This window comes from Calidris pugnax, unplaced genomic scaffold (genome assembly GCF_001431845.1).
Source record: "Calidris pugnax isolate Ruff unplaced genomic scaffold, ASM143184v1 scaffold49, whole genome shotgun sequence".
In the NCBI taxonomy this organism is placed as follows: Eukaryota; Metazoa; Chordata; class Aves; order Charadriiformes; family Scolopacidae; genus Calidris; species Calidris pugnax.
Genome location: NW_015090798.1, coordinates 1,358,268 through 1,371,779, shown reverse-complemented (window position 1 = coordinate 1,371,779; position 13,512 = coordinate 1,358,268). Strand labels below are relative to the sequence as shown.

At 38.9% G+C, this 13,512-nt stretch overlaps 1 protein-coding gene across 9 annotated transcripts in view; it reads left to right on the top strand.

Moving 5' to 3' along the window:
- The window catches only part of LDB2 (LIM domain binding 2), a 234,870-nt gene that overhangs the window by 67,831 nt on the left and 153,527 nt on the right, over window positions 1-13,512 (top strand). For all 9 annotated transcript variants that reach the window (XM_014937131.1, XM_014937129.1, XM_014937134.1 and 6 more), the window contains exon 2: window positions 12,080-12,182. In XM_014937131.1, the coding sequence (XP_014792617.1) occupies window positions 12,080-12,182 (103 nt within the window). The remainder of the gene's footprint in view (window positions 1-12,079; window positions 12,183-13,512) is intronic.

Below are 13,512 nucleotides of genomic sequence, written 5' to 3'. Positions count from 1 at the left end.
TGAGGCCCCAGTGGATTATCATATACAACATAAAGTTTGTTGTTTTTTTTTTTTTAAAAAAAGGATTAAACACTGACCTGTTATGCTCTTTTGACTAGATCATATCAGGTCTCAGCTACAAGGGTGACCTTAGTGGGTGATTTCCCTGACATATGTAGTCCACACTTGGCCTTGCTTACTTTGTTTAAATTTAGATTTATGCATTTTTCATGTTTAAGCAGTAGGGTAGCTAGTAACTAGACATTTTTAGTAAATAATTGCTCATGTTGCTACTAGTTGACTGACAGCAAATGAAATCCTACAAGGATTTTTATACATTTTGGTGGTAGTGATACAGCTAAGTAGCCACTTGGTAGGTGAGAGCTTTGTTTGTCTAGGGTTTTAGCATAATCATTAAATCACAGCTTTCTCTAATTGCTTCAGCTGCAGCCAAACTCAGTTGGATGGGATTCTGAGCAAATGGAATTCTGTCACATTCAATATCGGTGTTTGCTTTATTAAATAGCATTTCTCTGGGGACCCGCATAGACTTTTGGAGTTTTTAATTTGTTACAGTATGTAATAGCTGGCTTCTGTGAAGGAATTGTTCAGCAAACTGCATTCTTATTATTACTACTGATGCCTTTTTACTTTAAATGAGGTTGACAAGATAAGATATGCCATTTAGAAGAAAGCTGTACTTACTTTGCTCAGCGCAGACCGAGTTTTGAAAGGGAGAACTATTTGGCATGCATAAATTCTCCCATTTCTTTGAAGTGAAAATTTAAAGTTAATAATTAAAACAAACACACAAAACCACTCTGTTATCACAACCTCTGGGTTTCCCAATGTGTACTTCATTCGGTCTGTCGTTCTTTCGGTGCCTTTCAGGACAGGAACTAAATATCCTTTGATTTAGCTACTTTAACACCCTTGTCAGTGATGTGTTACACTGCAATACGATATTATAGCGGCAGTAACAGTAACAGTTTTGATTTTGAGTATTCTTTTTTTCATCGTAGGCAGGTGATTCGGACATCTCCATTTGAATTGGAGTTTTAATTTGTAAATGCAAATGTCAATTTAAAAAGTTCACTACCCTGTGGTTATACTGCTTCTCACCATCAAAACTTGTAAAGCATGGTGTATACTGAAACCATGGTGTATCTGTGACTGTCATAAGCACAACCCATCCCTGCTTTGTAGCAGCAACCTGAACTCCTGATTATTGTTCCTTCATTAATCAGACTTGGCTGTCACGTGCCCGTTAGTGAGTGTTACGTGCTTGAGAAGGATAGTGCTACACAACGGAAACAGAGGGACTGAGTCATCTGGTGGTAGCAGAATAATACACGAGAAATGGCAATATTTGAAATGTGTTGTCTTGATTTAGAATTTCTTCTTTTTTCAGATTTCTGAGGGCATAGGAAAACACATATGAAGAATTCTTCCTCTAGTTTAATTGTGTTTTGTACAGGAATTTTGTATTCAAATGCAGGGTGAGATAAAATACAGGACCTGAGGGCCTTTATTGGCAACCATGGCTAGCTGGGGAGTGCAGTTAGGAAGCCAGGCAAATAATCACATCTTCTTCATTTAAAACATTTCATACTGGCAGAAATCTTTAACCAGTGCTCCAACTTCTGTCTGCCACTCGGAGCTTTTTATATGAAACAGCAGGAACCTGGCAGCCTGGAGAGCGTTGAGCGTTGCGAGCAAAAAACTTGAACATCATTTATAGGTTTTCCTGCCAAGACTGTGAAAATCTAGACAAAGTAGATACGGTTGTTTCACCCAGCTCTTCACTTATGTTTGTCCTTCACTATGGAAGCTCCCAAAACCTCAACTAGTTTTCTTCCTGAATTTTAAATTCTTGGTAAGTACGTAGAACAGGATTTATCTTACCTACGTTTATCCCTGTAAAAGTTATATGGCTAGAACTATTCTCTAGGCTCCCTCTACAGTCAGTGAAGAGACAGATATCTCCAGGAGGCTTTTTATCTCATATGAATTTAGACAACTGTCTTGGGGTGAAATAAATCCCAGCCCTGTTGTCACCCTCCAGCTTTGATTCAGCAAATGTAACAAATTCCATTTCTGTGCTGGGATTTGGAGCCTTGCACAGAATATTCCAACATCTGATTTCCACTGAATTTAACGGAAAAAAGGGTGCACGAGACTTTTAATTACCTTCGAAAATCTCAGCCTTAATGTTTATATAAGTTTGAATGCACAAACATTTGTATATAAAAATTGTAATGCAATAAATGTAGTTGTGTTATTTTCAAAAATGCGAGCATTTGCCAACTTCAGCTGAGTAGTGGCCCAAATGGCCGATATGGATGATACTAATTATGCTGCAGTTTAGAAAACTGGATCAAGTAAGTGTAGTCTAAAAGAACTTAATACTTCACCTCTACCTTTTTTCTTGTCTCTCTCCTAAGTAGAGTTCAGATGCTGAAACACACATTTAGCAAGGATAATATTTGTGGATGGAGTGACATTGCCAGTTGACAAAAATAGCTGTGATTACTGATCCTAATAAGTATAAAATGTATATAGGAATTAACTTGAAATGTACTTTTGCTATACTAAGGAAGTAATCCCTTAAAAGATGTGATAAAAGTGGGATCTCTGAGATGAGTTGAATAAAAAATGTGAATGAACTTTTAAGGGACATAATTTGCAGGTGACTGTATCTCTCTTATGAAGTTACTTGTTAATTCCCACAGATGCCCACAGCATTTTTTTTCCCTAAAGAATATGTGCTGTTTATGCAGCAAAAATATAGTATATCATTAAGACATAACAAAGAACTTGATTTCGTGATTTACCATTGCTTCTTACCAGAATTTTGGTGAAGTGCCATAGCATTTGCTTCTCTGCACTCTCTGGAATTACATAGTGCTCTTACAATTCCTCGTGTGATACCTGAACACCTGGAACCACAGTTATATTATTAAGCACTTAAATGCAGGGAACAATATATAATTTAAAGTGTAGGTATGCCTGTAAATAGTAACAAAAGGGAGTGATTTCTTAAATGTTTTCTCTTTTTCTGACTGGTTATTGCTAAATTAAGCTTTTGTGCATGAGATTACCTGTTCTCTAAAGAAGATGGGACATATGATATGCTGGATCTTTTCCACTTCATGTACCTTCCCAAGAAATAACAGCTCTTGGTTAGACAGAGGTCTCCAAGATGGTGATATGTTCATACCTGGTCTACAAAGCTTAATAGGAAGTCATAATCTTCAATTAATATACGGGTTAACAAATACATACTTGGATCCCAGTCCAGCAAAGCATTTAAGCATATCTTTAATATTAACTCTTTTGCTGAGTCTTAGCAAGAGTTCTGTCAAAGTCCTGTAGACTAGAGGGTGTGTGTCATATAGAGGTACATCTCCTCATCTACGTGTCTTTTCAACCCATATAATCTTCATTTATGATAAAATCAGCTCTTTGTTGCTACATTACTTAGCCCTGTCACCATTTGGTACATCTCCAATAAGCTGGAATGTAAGGCATAAGGATGGTTTGTCCGGGTTTCCGTCCCTACCCGGCCTGCTAGATTTGCACAAAAAGGCAGTATGTTTTCTCAACTCAGCTGTAGAGCTGTTTCTTACCTCTCAACATACAGTCTGTTAGATTGTAGTTTAGATTGTACCTATTCAGAGGCAGGGGGGGACCCCTGAAAGTCCCAGCTTTGTACTTGTCTCTAATGTGCATGGTGCTTTTGTGAGACTTCAGTGAATAAAGAGGTGGTGAAAGTCCAGTGTGAAATGGAGGTGTCAAGGATTGTCTTCATCGTGTTCCCATTGTGGTATTTAACTGCTGTCAGTAATAATTTTACTTTCACTGTAATAACTGATAAAGGCATTTGTGTTCACTAAATTTTAGAGCCCTGGGAGTTGATGCAGTTGGGTAGCTAGACCCTGAGAGACTCTTTTACTAATGTTGCTGGGAATATGACTTTTTCTGTGCCCTAGTGACATATGATGTTTGATGCTCTACATTCACTGATGGCAATACTAGTTATTGCCTTTTCATTGGGATAGATGGCATAGTAGCTTCCATTTACTCATAGAGATGGAAGTAAACAAAGTAAAAAAGAAACCAGGTCAAAATGTCAGAATAAAATAAGAACATTCATATGACTGATGGTAGTACAATAGATAATAGACACACTTAATATTCCATCTCTATAAACCATTCTCAAAGGCTGAGGCTGTGGGGTATTTTGCGGCAGAACAGAGAAGTGTAACTGTGGTTGATTTTTGATAAACAAAAAACTCAAGTCTGTGATTTATCTACAATGATCATGGAAGGAGAATACTACTAAGGAAACCCATTACTGTTCCCAGCCAGCTGGAGACATCCTCATGCCTATTGAAAAGAGGGCTCAAATTTAAAACAACCTTTTTAACATGTGCTGTTTATATACCAAGTCCAAACAGATACTATGCTAAGGGTGAAGTGTTTAGTTCTGTTAACAACTGCACATGATTTAGTTGTTAATGCCCAGTTTCTTTGTTCACACAGCCAGAATATAGGTTTTATCCACAGAGACCAAGTGCAATCTTATCCCATGTACTTAAAAAGGACAAAAGAGCATCTTCTGCTAGTTATTGATAATATTGCTGTGAAATATCAAGGATGATGCCATGGTGGCTATAAGGAATTGGCAGTGGAATATGTCTTGAGCCCAGCTTCATTGCTCTTTTTTCCCCTTTCTTTCTCCTATCCATTCTTGTGCACAAGTTTCAGGAGTGGAAATAATGAATTCAAATTAAAGAAGCAGGTGAAATAGCACATTTCATAAATTAACTATTTCTGCTCTGTACTGCTTACAATGCAGTATTAAACTATACAATCTGTCTCTGCTGTAGGTGAATAGTGAAACATGCAGAGAGTGAATATTTAAGGATTCGTTTCTCTTTTGTCCACAAGCTGCAGTAAAATTTAAACAATGAAAAATAATAGGTTTGAGACCAGGCTTTCTTCTTTGTTTCTGTTATTAGACTGAGCCAGGATGCTGTCTTACCTTTTCTGTCAGTTTAAGTTAGCAAATCTTCATAATTTTAAGGACTCAAATTTTAAAAGGATATCCAACTTGATATACATGTAGCATTTGTGCAGACAAAAAAATTGGGTGGCTTAGTTGTAATGGAATAACTGTACTGAGTGTAAACTGGTCTTGCTATTTGCCAGCCTAGCGAGCAGTTGCCACAACTAGTCTAAGAAAAAGTCTCTAATTCGGGCATATAACAAAGCCATATAACAAGGAAGACGTCAACCATTCTTCTAAACATAAGGAAAGTATTTCTCTTGCTCATATCAGTGTCATCATGTTTCAGTAAATCTGAACCCCTGGTATAATTGCCCGAAGTGGACTTGCTGTTTGAGAATCTACGTGACGCTGTCTCAAAGCAGTGTATCTGCAAAGCTGGGGTGTAGGGGCCAGTATCACTAGAGCATAATTGTTTTACTCTAGTGATGCTGATTGCCCACATCCCCGGGTTCAGAGTACACCAAGAAAATGGCATGAATCAATCTGCATAGTTTGCAAAGCCTCTATATTTCGCTTGTTGTTTGTTTGTCCCATTTTTATCTGAAATAAAATAATTAATGTTTGATTTTCACAGTTCCCCATTCAGAAAATGAGCTGTTACTGCTTGCCCCTCCCCCTATTTTGTTGCCTTATAGTGCAGTGGTTTATTGGCAATAAGAATAGGATCCTTGGTATATTAAGAATTTCCAGTGAATCTGTAAAACTAGCTTTCCATTATGAGATTTTCCCTGTAATTCCATTGAATTCTTAAAGTTACTCCTGATTTACACAAGAAGCAGAGACGTTGCCCCCATTTTATACCCAAGTCAGCCTCTCTGAGGTGGTATTGCTGTGGGGATTTGTTGCATGACTATATTCTCCCTTCTCAATAAAACAAAAACTTGGTGTTGTTTCTTTACTGTACAAACGAAGATAAGTTCCAAAGTGGAATGTAAACAATAATTTAATTAATTATTAAGTAAGCTGAAGAAACTGATATGTTTTGGGCATTGAGCAGAGTTTTGGCAAGAAGTTGTAAGTATATAATGGAACAGAAAACTACTTATGACCAAAGCCAAGTCTTAAAATTTTTCTGCCAGTTTTACTACACATTGTTTGAGAGATGGCACCCAGCCACACTAGTAAGTGAAATAAAAGCAAGCAACACCATTAAAACTGTGAATATGTGTGAAATAACAAATGGAAGTAACAGAGTTGGGCATTCCTGACAGGGGGAAGGGAGCTGGAGATTCTGTAAGATACCACTAGCTGCAAGATTAAAGGTATTTTTAATGTTTTGTAAAACATGCTTTATGTTTAAGATAAAATAAATGAGATGGAATAACCAATGCAAGAGCAATGGGAGTGGTTCTTACAAACCAGCCCTGGGCAACCAGATTGGTATTCTTTCTCAGGGGCTTTTAATAACAGCACAACGTAGCACATATTGCTAGCAGAGATGCTCTGAATGTAAGCTAGGTGTGCATCTTTCACCTGTGTGATAACAGACAGCCATCTGAATATATGGGTTTCTCACCTACATACTGTATATGAGTATTTCAGTCTTTCACTCGGTTCATACTGCCTCCAAGAAAATCAATTTAAGACTCAGAATATCAGTATTCCATATAGAGTTTATATAAATAGCAAAAAAAAAGCCTATGCCAGATCATAAAAAACACTGTGCATTGCAGGGCCAGACCTACAGATCACTACTCAAATGTCCAAATGTATAAAATTAAGATATATGGATCCCTGTTAATTTGTTACTCCTGTGAAATTTATAACAGAACCTTGAATATATTGGGTGGACTCAAGACAGGTCTAATTTAAAGCTAATAGGCAAAGTTATTGGTTTCTTGTATTCAGGCATTTTATTTTTAATGGTCTGTCAGTGTGCTCCGAGTATAAACATTAGTGTCAGAATTTTTTTATGATACTTATCTCGTGAGTTTCATAATTTGTAATGGCTGTGCAGTTTTTACAGGTGTATTTAATGGCAAAATCTTATCTTGAACAGCATTTTAAGAGCTGAAGTGTAGTTCGATTTGCCGGGAATGGGAGGAGGGGAGGAATACCATTCTCTCCTTGGGGAGACAGCGGTTTCCTCGTGCAGCCTTAACTTGAAAGAATATGAGAAGCGCGTATGTTGCCAACAGGAGTGTGGATGTATAGAGTTCTGAAAATAGTAAGTGTCAATAGGGAAGGGTTGCAGGTGCCAGAAGAAAAATGTAAGACCCCAAGGGCACTATCTCTTCTTATTTTTGCCTTGTCCAATGCCAAGCCACATAGGTTGGTATTTTAAATTCAGTTCTTCCCTGAAAAGTGATTATATAAAGAAAAAAGGTCCCATTTCAGAACAGATGTGTTTCCTGTGTGTATTCAGAATCACATTTGTTTCCATGACTCTCTTTTTAATACACTATTTACACCTGTTATACATGTGCAGCCAAAAGCGATGTGAGGGGGAAAACAAAAATCCACTTCTTGCCAGGTACGAGCCATGGGACTGCAGTGGTGGCACAGCTCTGCCCAAGGCTTGTAGGCAGTGGGACCTCTGTGTCCACTATTCCTGGGGACACAGTAGCCATGCTCTTCATCTCTTCATCTCTGGAAAACGCTAGCCCAGAAATCTGTAACAGGGGATTAAACCATTTAACCTGCGATGGCAGCAAACTGAGCCAATTATTACTCCTTCTATCCTTGTTAGCCACCAAGGACAAGTGATTGCTCTTCTTTATAGCAATCTTTTCATACAGTTGATGACTGTCATCACGATCCCTCTGAGCTTCTTATACTAAACACAGGAAGGTCCTTCTGCCTCGATTCCTGTGAGTCTTTTGGGGTTGGTTTGTTTGTTTGCTTGTGGCTCTAAACTCGGTGATTACTGTTGTTCTCAGCTAAATTCTTTAAGAGTGGGTGGTCCAGACCTGGCCGCAGTACTCCAAAAGTAAATGGACTATTCCAGTTGAAGCCTTTCCAGAGATGTGTTTGCTGGAGTGGAAGGGAATTATATCTAAGATATTTCCCTTATTTGTAAGAGCAACAGATTGCTGACATATTTGCTTTCTGATTGGGACCATATTCTACAGTACTGCTTAGCCAGTTATTCCCCATTTTGCATTTGAGCTTTTGTCACTTTGCTTTATTGAATATCATATTCATTTCAGATAATTTCTGCAATCTATCAAAATAATCTTGGATCCCAGTTCTGTCCTGCAAGGTATCTGCGTCTTCTCTTGAGCACGATTTCATGTACTGACTTTTTACATGAACTCTATTCTGCCTTCCAAGTGATTAAACAAAAATAAAGGAATTTGGAGAAAATGCCATAGGCTCAGTTGGCCTTATATTTCAGTTGCAAGATCTATTTTGGTTCAGCAATCACCATCACAAGCAAGTAGAAAAGCCTCATTTGGCTTGCAGACTGTAAATCATGTAAGTGTGTAAGGTGTAAAGAAGAACCCAGCTTGACTCTCGGATCACACAGTGAATATGTGGGACTATTAGACGGAGGGGGAAAAAGAACATCATTGTACTTAAAATCTGATTACATTTGCCAAAGAAATCAGAGTCAGGAAAAAATATTGAAACCCTAGGATTCCATTTACTTGGAGACCCTATTCAGAGTTTGAGCCATGCTTCAAATTACAAATAATACCAGGGGTGGAGGGGATCAGAGGGAACAATGACAGTTGTGGCAGAAGACTTTTTGCTGCTTGGGTAGCTGGCTACATCAGCATGGCATTTTCACTTCTGACCCAACTTGCTGGCTGTCTCTGCCCTCTTCTCTCCTTTGACCCATTCCTTAAGTTTATTTTAATACAAAATATTTTTAAAGTATTAATTTTTTTGTGTGTTATGTTTAGGCCATTATTTCAATGTTTGAGCGTGTGAGTGCACTACGTGAAAGGGAGGTTGCCATGGTAATTTCTCATTATTGTTGAATAGAAAAATAATTACTCTGGCAAAATCCCCCGTAACCTGTCAGAGCATAAGTTAAAGATGCCTGGGGGCAGCCTTGCCTTCACCATCCCCTTTTTGCAAGAAAAAGGGGGTGATTTTCTTCTTCTTCTTCTTCTTCTTTTTTTTTTTTCATAATAACTGGATCTTTTTTCAGCTTGGCTGGGGGACACCTCATTTGGTTTTGTTCACCATTTGGCCGTGAGAGTAGTTGGGCCCACCTGCGACAAGGGTGGAGCAGAGAACTAATCAGCAGAGCGTGTTGAAGCTTGACAGAGGATTTATATGTTCTATTAAGGTTTGGGATTTTTTTTTGTGAGTGGGGGTGGGGTGTTGCATTTTCTGTTTTTCCTTCTTCCTGACATAAAATATGCAAAAGTGTAAGATAAAGACCTTGGACAGTATCCAAACTGTGACAGAGTCTGGATATTTCATCTGTCCAGGGAGAGAATCCACAGTAATTCCGTGTCTACATTTTCCTTGCCTTCAGACTTCTTGGAAGCAAGAGTGAGTGCAAATATGTGTGGTTTTGAGGTGAGGCCCTGTGCTTCCCTGGCTCTTCTCTGTCTTTCCCATGTGCATTTGCATCCCAACTATGTGATGCTCCCCTTTTGCCTTCAATGTCATTGGATGGCTACGAAGATGATTAGGGAACTTGAACATCTCTCATGAGGGAAGGCTGAGGGAGTTGAGTCTTTTTAGTCTAGAGAAGACTGAGAGGGGATCTTATCAATGCTTATAAATACTTAAAGGGTGGATGTCAGGAGGGTGGGACCAGTCTTTTTTTCAGTGGTGCCCAGTGACAGGACAAGAGGTAACGGGCACCAACTTGAATGTAGGAAGTTCCATGTAAACATGAGGAAGAACTTCCTTCCTTTGAGGTTGGCAGAGCCCTGGAACAGGCTGCTCAGAGAGGTGGTGGAGTCTCTGTCTCTGGAGATGTTCAAAACCTGCCTGGACGTGTTCCTGTGCAACCTGCTCTGGGTGGACCTGCTTTGGCAGGGGGGTTGGACTAGATGATCTCCAGAAGTCCCTTCCAACTCCATATCATTCTGTGATTCTGTGATACTGTATGAGTAGCTCCAATGATACTCAACTACTGAGTTAACAAGAGCTGCAAATTTGGTATGTGACATTGCAAGGATGTGACAATCCTTTCCTCCCCTTTTTCTTCCCTGTGACAAGAATATCCAATAGACCCCAGTTAAGTGATACTGCAGCCTCTCTTTTGGCAAATGGCAGAGTAGGGTAGCTTGTATTGTTGGACCACACACTCTCGTGTGGGCTTATAATGTCACCCACCAGGCTGTCCTGAGGGATGGGTTGTTCCGCAGAGGTGTGTTGCTACAAGCTGGTTCTTGGGCTTCTGTTGAATATATATATATTCTGTACCTGACATTGTGGCTACTCAGATAGTCAATGCAGTGATGTTTGCATGTGGAAACACTCCTGAGGTTTACACCAGCAAAGAGGAAAGAGCAGCAGCTCTCTGTGACAGCAGATTGCTAAGATGTGGGGACAGTTTTGATACCTCTTTGTGTGACTGGATTTTGAGCAAGTACCACAGGGTTGTGCTGCTCATTGTCCTGCTGCTGCCTGGTGTGATGAGCCTTGGTAAGGAAGGTGAAGTACAGGCTCTGAGCCAGCCATGAAGTCTCTTGGGGATCTCTGGTAGGAGCTGGAATGCTAAAACCAGTCTTTACCATTTCTTCATTGGATGCTTGGCAAAAACCTGAGTAAAGTTGTGAAGCAGGAAAGATACCCCGCTTAGCAGTTTGGAGTGAAATCCAATAGTAATGTCTTCAGCAAAACCAGGAGCAGAACTAAAAAACCTAGATAGTTATTCCTCTGCAAATGTACATGTAATGAATATGATAGATGCATGTTTTGTCTCAAATCGGTATTTTATCTCAGGTTAGGTTTTTTTTGTTTTTCCTGTGAAGGTAACAAATGTTTTCTGGCTTAGTTCTATATTGCTCAGGCTGAGGTGCTCAGTGGGCTGTGTGAACCTGGCCTTGCACGCTGGGAAGGCATCTGCCATGAGTGGGATAGAGTGGCTCTGAGGAGCGTGGCTGGGGCATCTTCAGAGAGGGGTTTCCAGCTCTGCCACTGATCCAGTGTGCTGCAAGTGATTTAAATCTCAGGGCCTCGAAGGAGCAGGACAGCCTGCACCAAACGTTGCAAATCCAGCTAGTGAATACAACCGTAGCTTTGGAACGAAACAATTGGTGGATTTTGTTATCTCCTGACTTCTCTGAAAAAACCCTTGCAAGCTGGACCACTTGCACAGCTGCTACACATTGAGGCTTGGGTGCCTGTTGTTGGTCACCCAGGTCTGAAAATGCCTGGTTCAATTATCAAAGCCAACAGACCGCCTGAAGTGCTGTATTAGTAGATGCTTTACATTGTAAACTATATTAATAATTGCTATGTTCCAGCTATGTGTATTACTGGAAGTTTTAAGTATACACAGGTCATCTTAAAATATTGTTTTCACTTCATGTATCACACTGAAAAGTAAAGATTTCTCACAACAATTACATTTAAGTAACTACCTGGTATTTAATTAACCTGCAGTTGCATTGTATTTATATTAAATGCATTGGAGTGGAATAGTTATTATATTTAGTTTCTAAATAACTTTCTTGTCAGCTCATGCTGATAATCGGGTTATGTAGCATTATAGAATTAAGTACTGAGGTTTTTTCATTATTAGGACCAAGCATTTGAGATACAAAGTCCAGAAAAAGGGGGGGAAATTCACAATTGCTTTATTTGAAACTGATCTATTAAACCACTTTTTAACACTTGAAGAAAAACATATCTATGAGAATGAAAGTTTTTACATATTTAGTGTGCTTCATAAAATGAAAGACAGTTTATTGTATAATAAACTAAACATTTTAGCTTTTTTCTTAAATTAGAACTAAAACTTTATCTAGGAAAATATCATATAGGCTTCTACACCCCAAGATCATAAGTGAAGAAGTGCAAACTATGTGTGATCCTGTTGAATTTCTTTTACAAAGGATGAACATATTTTCATTTTGCCTCCTGTTAAGTGAATGATCTGTTGCTTCCTAGGATAGTGACAACCTCTGGTGGGATGCCTTTGCAACTGAATTTTTTGAAGATGATGCAACCTTAACCCTTTCATTTTGTTTGGAAGATGGACCAAAGCGATACAGTAAGACATCTATTTTTGTTCTAATTTTAAGCCTGAATTTCTAAACACAGTTTATCTGTAAGAGACAGATGCAACCCTGGCAATGACAGTCACTTGTTTGGATTCGGTGACCATCAAGTTCCCTTAAAGAATTGCATGGGTTGGGAATCCATTTTTTTTGTGGAATTCCTCTGGATTTTATTACATGAAAATAATTTATTTCCTGGTGGAGTAGGGGAAATAATACAATATAATCCTTGGATTTTTAAAATTAATTTGCTTTGGACTCTTTGTGCTTGCACTCTTTGTTATTTTGTTTCTGCAACATTCAAGTGTTGAACCTTGTAAGCAAAATTGTTCACAGAAAGGGAACTTTGTAGAAAATTTCAGTATTGTTGGTGGAAGGGCTACTAGATTTAAACGGGGATCTCAAAAAAAAAATAAAATACCATAAGCTATATCCTAGCTGGTGTAGATAATCATTATTCCATCAGCTGTGTGGATCTATGCTGTTTGCAGACATTAAGGACCTGCCCTGGATATTGTCTGAATAGCAGTGGAAGTCTAGAACACTCTCAATCAAGCGCTAAATGAAAGCTTGAATAAAAGTGAAGCAGTGGATAAATCTGATGGCATTGGTATCCATTGCCTGCATACACTGAGCAGAAAAAGAGGGTAAAATCACTGAGCAAATTGTTTGAAGTGAATAATTCACTCAGCTATAGCACTAAGCAAGAGAGAGATAAGTAAACATTGAAAAACTGCATTGCCAATTGTTTCACTCCATTCAGAGTGACCCCTGCTTCATCGTGACAGCTTGTGCTCTCTGCTTAATGTTCTGAATCTTGTGAGGTTCTTTTTCGTGAGAGTGACTGATTGTCAGCATATCACTCGCATACTTCTAATTCCTTTTATCAATTATCTCAGGTATTTATTTGACAAGTGTTGCCTTCTCCTGGAGAAAAAATAACAGCCACTTTGAACGCACGTTCTGGGATTAGTGTTGACAGAATTACAGTTTCTTGCCTTTCAAAGCAAGTGATAACTCTGTAAAGGTCCTCAAATTACAGCCTATAGCAACAGTGGTAACAGCTGATCTGTCCTGATTAGGTTGAGTCAACTTGTCAGATATCAGATTTGCTAGTTGTGTTATCAGTCCAGAAGGCACAGATACATCAGCAAAAAAGCAATTAATGTCCAGTTAGATCAGCGGGAGTTGTGTTTCTGGAAAACAGTGCTGCATATGAAAGAATTTGTCAAAGAGTAAAATATTCCTGTTGTCACAAATGCTTGATAATGGTTGTGCTATCTGTAACTGGGACAGTTTGGTACGGGGCAATACTGCAATTCT